Genomic DNA, 12,086 nt, shown 5'->3' with positions numbered 1-12,086 from the left:
AACGTAACCGGCTGTCTGCTTTTGACTTACCCCTGAATGTGGCAATTAAACCATTATATGAGGAAACAAAGCAGTGATTATTCTCTTATGTGGAAAACTGAAGGCTGCTAAAGAATAAGGGACTGGGAAAGCCAGATTTGTTTCCCAAGATAAATGTACCTGTGCAAGAACTATGTTCAAGGTCAGACCACATTCTCAATATGAAATTAATCATGGTCCTCCCCTCTCAAATTTGATGCTAAACGTAAAATCTGAATAGTTTCATACACTACTAGAAACCCAGCAGAACCAATAGAAAGACATGAATTAAAAAAACAGGTGTGAAAATCACTTATTTTATAGTAAATAAGATCAACTTGCAGAAAGCATAGTTAAATAAGAAACAAGTGAATTCTCTCTATATATAGAGAAAATTTATATAGAGAGTATTTATAGAGAGAGAATATGTATGTGCATATACACAAATAGATAAATATACACTCTACATGACTCACCCAAAAATGTATGCTTGACCTTGTGTTTAGGCTTTTTTGCTAATGTAAAATTTATATAGAATGTTCTACCAAAAACAGCTACAACCTGGCTTCTTTCAACTTACAAGCTTCTCGGAGTTTTTCCTTGTCGTAGTGTAGCCCCTCATATTCTTGTAAATTAATCCTGTTCACTCTGATCCGCAGGCGATCTGGGATGGAATGAGGACTGCAAGAAAAGAAGAAAGCATCTCAGATGAAGTGTTCCATGGAAAAGCAAAATAAAAATAGGTTTTGAAGTTATTTCACTCTTCTCTGAAAGAAGAAAAAGAGTAAGCCTCTTCAAAACTGGGCCAACTCCTCACAGGCCAATCATTGTGTTTAAAATTATGACTACCCACCATACAACCATATAGACATTACACTGGAAATGGCAAGCAAGATCAAGAAATCCATTTGCTGGCTGCGTGGTCTGGAATTAGAGTATTTTTCTGAGTTCTCTCATCTCGCTATATAGCTACCCATCCCCTCTGCAGTTTGCCTCTTTGTACATCCCTAGGGCCCTACCACAACCAGTAGATCTGCCAGGCTGGTCCAGTACACAGATGGTTTCTTGGGAAGTCTCTCAGGACAACCATTCCTCTGCCCATGAGAACATCGACCCTCATATCCCTGGAGGATCCTTATTCAGCATCTCTGTTCTAGGAAACAGGCAACAGAAATGTGGCTAAGAAATGGATTTCCACAGAAATCCAATACACAGAACCCAGGAAGACTTTCAAAAGCAAGTAGCAGCACAGGAACCTGATTTCTACAGATTTCATCCAGATTTAGATGCCTCAACTCTCTACATAATTTTGAAAAACTCAGTGGGTCTCTATCTACAATTTAAGCGTCCATATATTGATAGAAAGTTGTCCTGAAAAGCTTTGTTTTGATTTCATGCTGGCTTCTCCCTTACTGTAATCTATTATTTGATTTTGTAAGTTTAGCCGACTGCTATATAAATTAACTTGGTCACATTTGCATTTTCCGCTTTTAAAGCAAGATAGATAACCTGTGTATTAACACATACATATCAAATATCTGTCCTGTAAGAGAACTGGACCCTGGCTCAGTTAAAAGTAGTTCCTTCATCCTGTCTTTGCACCAAAAGACTGCCTATTAAAATAGAGTTTTAATCTAGTTATTAACAGAACTCCGAATACACACAGTCTTTTAAAAGTTGAAATATTGTGCACTGTCATAAATAAACAGGCTTACATTTTTCTTTGTCTCAATTTTAAGATATTTGACCCACAGCATTTGCACTACTAGTTTAAACACCAATCAGGACAAGCCACATCTCAAAAATGTAAAGTTTTTCTTTTTAAAAAAGCAAACAATTTTCTTTTTGACCTGACAATACTGCAGACCTGATAAAACACATAGTTTGTGGCCATCTCTTGGTACAGCCACTGAGATGGAAATTAGCATTTATTTCAGCATTAGTTTATTGCATGCTTTCTCTCTGTTGGTATAAACAGGTCTGTCACATCTGGACAGATGAAAATAAAGATTGAAGATCAAGTCCTAATTAAAAAAAAAAAAACCTATTGGCACAAGTTCTCTTTGCCTAAAAAGTGAGAAAGGATAATGAACGGAGGGTGCCTCCGAAACTGGAGCATAAGACAAGACATTAGGAGTTGCACTGAAGAAATTCATGTTTTGAACAGTAGTTTCTGTATTAATGGTGAAAAGAACCCTAAGATACAATGAAGAATAGCTTAGAAGAAATAATCAACGCTTAATAGTGGCAGCAAGACTGACACACTCAGAAGCATAGAGGCTGCCTAATGTTTTTCCTGTGCTGATTGACAGTGACCCAAGATATCAGCAAACTGCCTGTATTTAAGAGAAGCTTTGGCAGTTTGGTAAGAGACACCTGGGATGGCAAGTTCCAGCACAGCTTCAGGGGGAAGCTTTCTAACTCAGGAGCCCTTATGTCATCCTACAGAGCAGCTCTCTCCGCCTCCAGGCTCTACAGCTGGCTCAGCAACCCGGAGAAGAGGAGTGCATGCAAATGGAGGGTAAAGGTGCATAGATGGAACAAGAACATGACTGCACTAAGGCTGATGCTTTTTTTCTTTCTTTCTTTTCTTTTTGAGACAAGTTTAAATGTCACCTCGCTGGCTGAGAAATGAAGGTAGTCTGAGGAAATATGTTCCCTTACAAATTCTATAAAATGTAAGCTCAAAAATGAAAATCATAGGAGATTTTATTTTTAGCCAAAAGAAAAAGATAAGAAAATCTTTACATCGGAAAACAGGAATTTAACTGCATAGTTTTTGTCTGAGGGGAGAAAAGAAATAATTCACTGTATGTAGTAGGGTTCATGAAAATGACAGACTGACTGCTCTGAAAAGTGAAGTCTTTTATGCACTGATGCAATACAGGAAGAAGCTACGCTTCTTTTCCCATAATGTTCTGCCACTGCGTGTTATGATGAAAGTAGCTCAGTCTTCCAGCTGATCAGTTCACAACCTGGGGGTTGTTGGTAGGTGTGAGGGAGGAACTGCTTGTGAATTACCTCTACTTCTCTGAACTCAGCTGGGAGGAAAAGGGGTGGGAAGACAGGAGAATCCAGCAACTTCTTATTTCTGTTGTAACACCCAGCCATGCTAGAAAGACAGCCATCCTTGCTATGTGCTGAATTGAGCCAAGTATAAACCCAACCCAAAAAACTTTCTTAAACTGTTGTTTCTCCTGAAACCAGAACCAAATCCATACTGTTGTTTTGAAATCTTCGAGCAACCCAAGCTGGAACTCTATTAAAACACATGTTTTGCAATCCCCTGTTCAAAATAACCACTTGACCAAAAGCTGATACTCCTGTGCAGGAATTACTCAGCCCAGCACAGGGGATGTTTACCCACTAAACAAGAATCACACCATAGCCATCCCCTACTTGCTCTTTTCCATTTCTTCCTTGCTACAGAGCTCATCCCTGTGTGATGCTCAGACCCTGCTTTCCACTCTGTGACCCTGTGCTGCAGTGTCCAGTGCTGCTCTCCATACTAGAGTAAAAACAGTTTAGCCTATGAACTTCACATCTTCCCAAGGTCAACTGTAATTTTAATTCCTAACAGAAGATCATCAACTCCATTTTCTCCTTTATTTGTCATTTTAGATCTTCCATAGCAGATATCTGAGTGATACTTGTCTTGCAACCATTCATTGCATCCCATCAGTCTGGCTTCCCCATCAACCTGCTGGTGTCCTTCACTGTTAAGAGATTAATCTGTTTATGTATTCTTGTACCTCTGCACTGTCTGTGCAGAATTTACTACAGCTACGAGATCTTTAATACTTCCCACTCACAATTCCACTTCCTCTCCTTCCACACATTGGCCTTTCTCAGGTTCCTTAGTGCATGTCAGGACAGCAGTGTGCCTGATACAGCCAACCAGAGACAAGCCATGCTCTTTTGTGGGAAATACTGGGGACAGGACAGGTGATCCTCTCCTCAGCTTCCATGTTTCCCTGTGAGCTTGTCTCAGTTATTGAATTGTTTCCATTTCCATATGTTGAGATGAAACAATTCAAGCAAGCCTGGTGTCATTAAAAAAAAAAAAATCTGTTAATGAATATTTTTTTTGTCTGATCCAGAACAATCATCATTGAATCAGAAGTTATTTTTAAAGCTACTGTTTAGAATCACAAAATCACAGAATAGTTTGGGTTGAAAGGGACCTTTAAAGGTCGTCTAGTCGAGCCCCCCTATAAGGAGCAGGGACATCTTCAGCTAGATCAGGTTGCTCAGATCTTCATCCAACCTAGCCTTGAATGTTTCCAGGGATGGGGCACCTACCACCTCTCCAGTGTTCCACCACACTCAGTGTAAAAAATTTTTCCTTATATCAAGTCTGAATGTGCTTCCTTCTGCTTTAAAACCATTACCCCTGTCCTATCACAATAGGTCTTGCTAAAGAGTTTCTCCTCGTCTTTCCTGTAAGCCCCCTTTAGGTACTGGAAGGCTGCTATAAGGTCTTCCCAGAGCCTTCTCTTCTCCAGGATGAACAGCTCCAACTCTCTCAGCCTGTCTTCATAGGAAAGGTGCTCCAGCTCTCTGATCATCTTCGTGGCCCTCGTCTCGACTCACTCCAGCAAGTCCACGTCCTTCTTATGTTGGGGGCTCCAGAGCTGGATGCAGTACTCTAGGTGGGGTCTCATGAGAGCAGAGCAGAGGGGCAGAATAACCTTCCTTGACCTGCCGGCCACGCTTCTTTTGATGCAGCCCAGGATGTGGTTGGCTTTCGGGGCTGCAAGCACACATTGCTGGCTCACGTTGAGCTTCTCATCCACCAGCACTCCCAAGTTCTTCTCCTCAGGGCTGCTCTCGATCCATTCTCCACTCATCCTGAATATTCAATATTCAGTATTTATTTCAGTTTCAATATTTCTGTTTGGTACTTATATGCAACTATGATGTTTGAGTTTTCAGAAATGATAATTGTTTCTATGATAAGGAAGAGGAAAAAAAAAAAAAAGAGGAGTGATGTAGCTAAGTTCACACATCTAATTTACCTAATCTTTGAGGGAGGCAAAAATTCAACAGAACTATTCATACCAAAATTCAATCCCTTATTCCCAAGGTCAACAGTCATCAACTCATTCTTCCCCAAGGCTACCTTTATTAGGGTATAAGTTAGGTTTTCAGTAACAGTACAGTGATTCTTTTTTAATGTTGCTTTTTTCGCCACAGTCTCACCAAATGTTTTCACTTGTAGCTGAAAATGGAATGCCTCAAAATATTTGGATGATTGTCTGAATAGTTATTACTACGAACAATTCTAATAACTGTCCATACTCTTTAAAATTTTTTCAAATTATCATCCAGATTGAAGACTTTTTAGTTCTCTGGTAAGATAATAGGAGAAAAATCAGCAGAACTATCTTCCTCTTACAGTGCTTTGCTTATAACAACTCATTTGGCATAAAAATACTAAGAAAGCTGTGTAAAAGCAGTTATGGTAGTGGTTTTTGCTTCTAAGCACTAATTCAAACATGAACTTTCTTGGCAACCATTATCAAAGTATTAGTGGTAGACTTATGTCCTACCACGCAACGGGCCTGATTTCAAACACTCCATCACAATGGATAATCTGGGTATCTCCTGAAAGGGGAGAGGAAAGGAAGACAGGGAAACAGAACAACTTCTCCAAGTGTACGTTTGGAGCCTTAACATCAAGGGATGGTCATGTTGATCCCATATTCAGTGTTCAAGAAGACCTGCAAAAAGGGGAGGGTGGTGGTGTCAAGCCTCATGCCAGCATCTGCCAGTCCTTAGCTAATTACCGTCTGTCTCCCTCAACCTCCCTGTGAGCACAGAATAGCATTTGGACACCAAAGGGAGAGAAAGACAACACTGACTTCTGCAGTTATGCTGACTCACTACCTAAGGACACATAAGAAAATAAAACATGCACCTTCTCTTTATAAATGTTATTTCCCAGATTGAAGCTTGTGGCAACCTATTGCATCTCCAGCATCACCTCCTTGAGTCAAATTAGTCCCTTCACCAGACAAGGAGACATGAGGAAGACATTTTTATTTGCTTGGAACTGGAGGGGAAAAAGTTCTAAAATCAACAGCAAATCTAAATTATTTTTGTTGCTCCAGGAACCACACACACTCTCCAAAAGCACCTTTTAACTAGAAAATGCCTAAGTGGGTACTTCTCATGCTTTTGTAAAAAATATAAATTTTTGGTACATCAGTGTACTGTATGTCTCTGAATTTGCTTCTACGGGGGAAACAAGCACACCATCTCAAGTGTAAAGTATTACCTGAGGAGAAATAGTTCCTCTCCAGGTCAAGTGTGGGAAGGTAGTCAGTTGGCAAGTGTCATTTTCCTGTTCTCCTGTTTCTCCTCCTGTTCACCCCCTTTTTATAAAGATATGGAACTACTACTTACATACGGAAGCTGTTTGTGCTAAAACATACAACTGGAGAGAGACAGGACTTGCCATTTTGCCCATTTGAAAAGTTTAGCTATCTTAGTCATAAAAAAGTAACTTTAGAAACAGCAGCTTTCTATAGAAAACAAACTACTCTCAGAAATATGAATGCCAAGAGATCCTTTCTACAGCATATAGATTTTATATACTTAGCTAAGTCAAATCACAGGTAATACACTCATAGCTCAGACGCATACATATTTATAGGCGTGTGTATGCACATACATATACACATATATATACACACACATCACAAAACAGTTTATTCAGTGACTGAAATACAATGGTTTTGTTCATTGTTTTGCAAATACTCTTTGCTCTGTCAGAATATGGTTGTTGGCTGACACTATATTAATGTCTCACTAAATTTTATTACCTATTTAATATAGCTTTTGCTCTAAAACTCACTATGTGAATATTCATTCTTTGTGCTATCAGACTGGCAATTGACACCAAGAAATATTGTCCTCATGCAACTCATTAACTGGTTGATTCACAAAACTCCTGAGCTCCATACAGAGTTCTATTTAATACAACTGAGGAAAACACTTCCATCATCAACACTTCTGTAGTCTTCACAGATACTGATAATAACCCATAGTACTATACAAATTGCACAATTTATCTTATTCAAACTCAGCATATTCAGAAACCACAAAGCTTACGTACATAAGCATGTCCATGTAAAAGCTAATAATAAGGTGATGAAAGCCACTGAAAGCAAACAGTAGTACAGTATTAATAGAATCTGATGTTCCTAGACACTGTATAAAACAGCTTGCTCAAATGTAAGAGAAAGAAAAGCTTTCCACACACAGCAGTAGACAATTTATAAACAAATTTGGGGGGGGTTGCTGTACTGCAATTCAACCTAAAATATTAAAATTTCTTACACCTATTATTCTTAAAAATGGTGTATTACATAGTCAATGAAAAGTAATTTAAAGTACAGATGAATGAATTCCATTACCTCCTAAAGAATCTAATTAAGAATCTCATTCCCCAAACACACCAGTCCACAGAATTACATCCTAAAGGTCATATGCCCCATGGGACCATAAAAACAGATTCAGGTCAACTGAAACATTCTGTTCATTCATGTTGATTAGCTATAATGGTTTCATTTAAACAAAAACCTAAATATCAGTCTTCTCAAATCAGGAGCATAGATAGGCTAGTTTACCACATTAAATTTTATCTGATGGAATTTTGATTAGCATGGACCAGAAGTGCACATTTGGGGCATTATTAAATAACAATCCAAATGAGCCTTGTAGAAAAGCTATGCACATTATTTAGTCAGAACAAAGATGAAAGATTCTGCAGAGATGTTATGACGTCCTCGAAATTATTCCACTCGCATCCAAAAAATACGTAATTTCAGTAATAGAGAATTATTTTCTTTCCTTATTTTAGCTGCAAAATGGCTGAACAGTACAAGGAAATTGTATTACTTTCTATCAGACAAACAGCATTTGACTTTTCCCCAAGAACACAGAAGATCACCTAGTGAATAATTCCTATTACAAAGAAAAGGGCATGCTTTTTGGAAATTCTTAAAACTTGGAGACATTAATTTACATAAATAGTTGATTTAATTTTTATAGTTTTTAAGTCTACCCTTCTGTGAGAAGATATCCATCCCATGGTACAGCAGGTTACACATCAGAATCAAAACCAGTCTTTTTACAGGAACAGGTCTTAGAAAGTCAGCTTCATACTAGATAAACTGTTTATAAGGTGAAGTCATTTTTAACACCACACACCCTACTGCTGGAAGTTGCTTACCAAAGAAAAGTTACGCATTTCTTTCCCTCCTATGCCTGAACTATAGCATTTTGGGGGTTTAAGAAGTGTGATGTTACCATCACCACCACCATGAAGTGTTATCATCACCACCAGCACCTACCTGCCAAAAAAAAAAAAACAACCAAACAAACAAAAACCTCAATGAGAACAGAAAAAAAAAAAACTAAAAAAACCCTAAAAACACAGAGCTTTGACAGAAAAGAATGAGAAAGGCTTATTTCTTTAAAATTCCTTTCATTCCACCACTTGTTCAAACCCACAGAAGCAAAGCCACACACACCTATTCTGAAACTACCAGCAGAAACTGATCTACTTCCATTCACCAAGAAAACACGCTCAGCTTTTGATGAAGCTGTGACTTCCTCCTCTCACCTCTATTAAGCATCCAGTACCAGGCAGGAGGATGCAAGCCAACTCATTTGGAGCACAGCTGGTTTTCCTAAGAAGGACGCTCATGCCTCCAGTCACCCAGGAAAGAAAACAAGCAGAGCGAGCTTGGGTCCTGCCCTTGGCACCCTGGTTCAGCAACTTGATAAGACTTCTGCCATGCCACCAGATTGATTCAACTGGCAAGACAGACTTTTTAATTATGTATGTCCTAATCCCTATACCAATTATTTATGAACACTGCGAACCATTTCTTATGCTTTGTGTTTGCATAGAGAAAGGAAATAATAATGAATAGTCCAACAACTCTGCAGAATCCAGCAACAAATTTCTGCTAGATCTTTCAGAATACAGTCCACATCAGCCTACACACATGCAGATTTTAATATGATTCAGTAAACAAAAAGGAAATCTTCTACTGTCCTTCCCTTGCAAAAAAATAAACTTTAGGAAAAAAAAAATCACAACACACTCCTCTGGGGCATGTTTGCAGTGACAGATTAATGAATTACCTATCTCCTAGAGAATAAATAAACATGAAAAATTAATTAAATGTTCCAGTCTTTAGAACAATTGGAAAAAGGAAAGTAGCAAGTAGAGGAGAAAAAGAAATTAACCTTACTTTTGAGATCTCATTGGCCTGGAAATGATACATTAAAAATAAGTGTGTTTTTCACAGCATTTATCTACTTAAAACAGAAAAACTGCCACTGCCTCTTCTGACGGACAAATTTCAGCGCTTGACAAAAGTCCACTGCTATTTTAAGGCAAAGCTTTTGTTAAGCTCTTTACCTAAAAAAATATACTCTAAAATTATAAGCTCCCTCCACCATATATTTTTTTCTTCCATTTGATGAGTGTTATCCCAGATAAGCCAGGTTAATCCAACTGCACTAAACATTTTCGCACTTTCTTACCCAACACTTGCTTCAGCAAGTGCTTGAGCATTTTGCAGTATAGAGGTTAGACTCACACCTTGTTCTGGTTTTGTTAGTGAGGGGGGGCCTAAGGTGGTAGCTTCTGTAGGAAACTGCTAGAAGTCGCTCCCCTTTGTTCAGTGGACTCGGCCGGGCCTAGGGCGGACCTGCTGCTGGCCAAGGCCGAGCCAATTGGTAGCAGAATGTCCCGTGATAACGCCTCTGCGATAACGTATTTAAGTAGGGGAAAACAGGAAAAAGAGGAGGAGAAGATGTGAAGAAGCTGAGCGGGGGGCAGAGAGGGGGAGGCGCGAGCCTCATGGGCCTTGCAGGCCTCACCCTCTGGCCTCCCGCCGGGCAGCCGACTGGGCCCAACTCGGCCCGGCCCGGCTGCAAGAAGTGGAGAGGAGATGAGAAGTGAATAAGATGTAAAAAGGATCCTGAGCGACGTCTGCCAGCCTGTTGTGAGGAACGGCTGCAGACGCCAAGGTCAGTTCAGAAGGAGGGGGAGGAGTAATATGGCTCCTGGCCAAGATTCCTCTGCAACTCGTGGTGAAGACCATGGTGGAGCGGGTTGTCCCCCTGCAGCCCATGGAGGTCCACGGAGGGGCAGAGATCCACCTGCAGCCCGTGGAGGACCCCACGCTGGAGCAGGTGGAGGCCTGAAGGAGGCTGTGGCCCGTGGAGGGCCCGCTGGGACAGCTGTTCTAGAGGGACTGCACCCCGTGGAAGAGATGACCCACGCCGGAGCAGTTTCACAAAGGACTGTGGCCCGTGGGAGGGACCCCACGCTGGAGCAGAGGAGGAATGCGAGGAGTTCTTCCCCCGACGATGATACAGCAGTGTAAAACAACGCGTGATGAACTGACCGCGACCCCCATTCCCTTTTCCCCCCCCGTGCCGCTCGGGAGGGGAAGGTAGTAGAGATAATGTTAAGCCCGGGAAGAGGGAGGGGTGGGGGGAGGTTATCTTGTTCCCTGTCTCATTCTCCTGCTAATTTTAGAAATAAATGAATAGTTTTCCCCAAGTCGAGTCTGTTTTGCCCGTGACGGTAACTTTAAGGATTTCTCCCCGTCCTTATCTCAAACCTTGAGCTGTTTTTTCTTATATCATCTCCTCCTATTCTCTCGGAGGGTGGGGGGAGCGAGAGACAGACTCCGTAGTCTGGTCCTGATCAGGGCTGAACTACGACACACCTACACTTAAATACGTACTGAAGTGGCAGGTAGAACCCTGGTCTTTACTTTCCTTCTCCTTCCCCATGCCAGCTGTAGTTCTCTTGCACTTCGCACTTCCAAGCACGATGGATTCTCCCATAGTAATGATCCCACTAAACAGAAGCCCACATGCTAAACAGGAAAAACTGACAAAGAAAAGATGAGACTCAATTCCCTAAAATTAATGTAATGGAGAAAAGGGAGAAGATATGCATAAGCATTTTCATCCCTAACGATGCATTTGGAGAATAGCTCACACTAATGCTTTCTGCCTTATGCCTTGTCCCCTACTATTCTTTATTAGACTCTCCTCCTACAGACAGCACCCATATTCACCCTAACCCACAAAGCTGATTCTGTTTGGCATTTGGACCTTTGAAATAAAAAAAATTATTTCCTATTACTCCTTTGCTACTCATACAGGTTTTATATGCATACACTGCTGCAATCATCACTCTGTAAACTCTATAGAAAAGCATAAACTATTTACCAATAAGGTGATATCTGTGTTTTCATTTATGTAGATTTTGTAATTAAAAAACCCACCAAACAACACTGCATATCCACAGTGCTTATTTCACTTATAAAAGGGTGGTAAGTGCTATGTAAGTCAATTATGGTTTATTTTTTAAGCAGTAATTTTTTCACATAACTCCTTTGCATCAACCACACAATGCAAATGTACTCTCACATGTGCATCCTTCTCATCTCAACTGAGCATCCAGCTGGAAAATGCAAGTCTTTACCTTCCTTTTAAAAGATCCTCGATCAAAAAAAAAAAAAACAAACCCCACTTGTATTTGCTTATGCACCCTGTATAAACATTTGAAATGGATCACAATACAGTTCTGCTGTCTCTGCAACAAAGACCATACGTGCCTAATAATTTTGGCTGCCCCAAATCCCCATGCAGAAAACCTGCTGCAGAAAACCTGAAATTTATCTAAGACAGGCCGTATCCATCACCAGGTCTCAGCAGAATCTGCCCCACTGTTCAGTACTAACTGGAAGTCAGACTCCTATGTTGTTCAACAACAACAACAACAAAAAAAGGAACATTTGAATCTCACAATCCAAATCAAATTTCCCTAATACCTCATGGGTTCTTATTTTAATTTGCCAGACACATTAATTGGCAGCCACAGTGCAGCAGCATGTTTAATCTATTTTTACAGATTTTAAGATACAGAACATCTTTGACTTACAAATTAGTTTGGGGCTCACGAATCTCTCTCTCCCTGCCTTATCCTGACAGCTGATATCCAGTGAGACATTCAAATGAACAGT

At 40.2% G+C, this 12,086-nt stretch overlaps 1 protein-coding gene across 2 annotated transcripts in view; it reads right to left on the bottom strand.

Moving 5' to 3' along the window:
* DGKI (diacylglycerol kinase iota) overlaps positions 1–12,086 on the bottom strand; it is a 224,958-nt gene that overhangs the window by 71,804 nt on the left and 141,068 nt on the right. For both annotated transcript variants that reach the window (XM_086740487.1, XM_086741315.1), the window contains one exon: positions 599–699. In XM_086740487.1, the coding sequence (XP_086596613.1) occupies positions 599–699 (101 nt within the window). The remainder of the gene's footprint in view (positions 1–598; positions 700–12,086) is intronic.

Source organism: Chlamydotis macqueenii, chromosome 1 (genome assembly GCF_036417535.1).
Source record: "Chlamydotis macqueenii isolate bChlMac1 chromosome 1, bChlMac1.mat, whole genome shotgun sequence".
NCBI lineage: Eukaryota > Metazoa > Chordata > Aves > Otidiformes > Otididae > Chlamydotis > Chlamydotis macqueenii.
The sequence above is the reverse complement of the archived record's forward strand: the minus strand, read 5'-3'. Positions and strand labels throughout refer to the sequence as shown.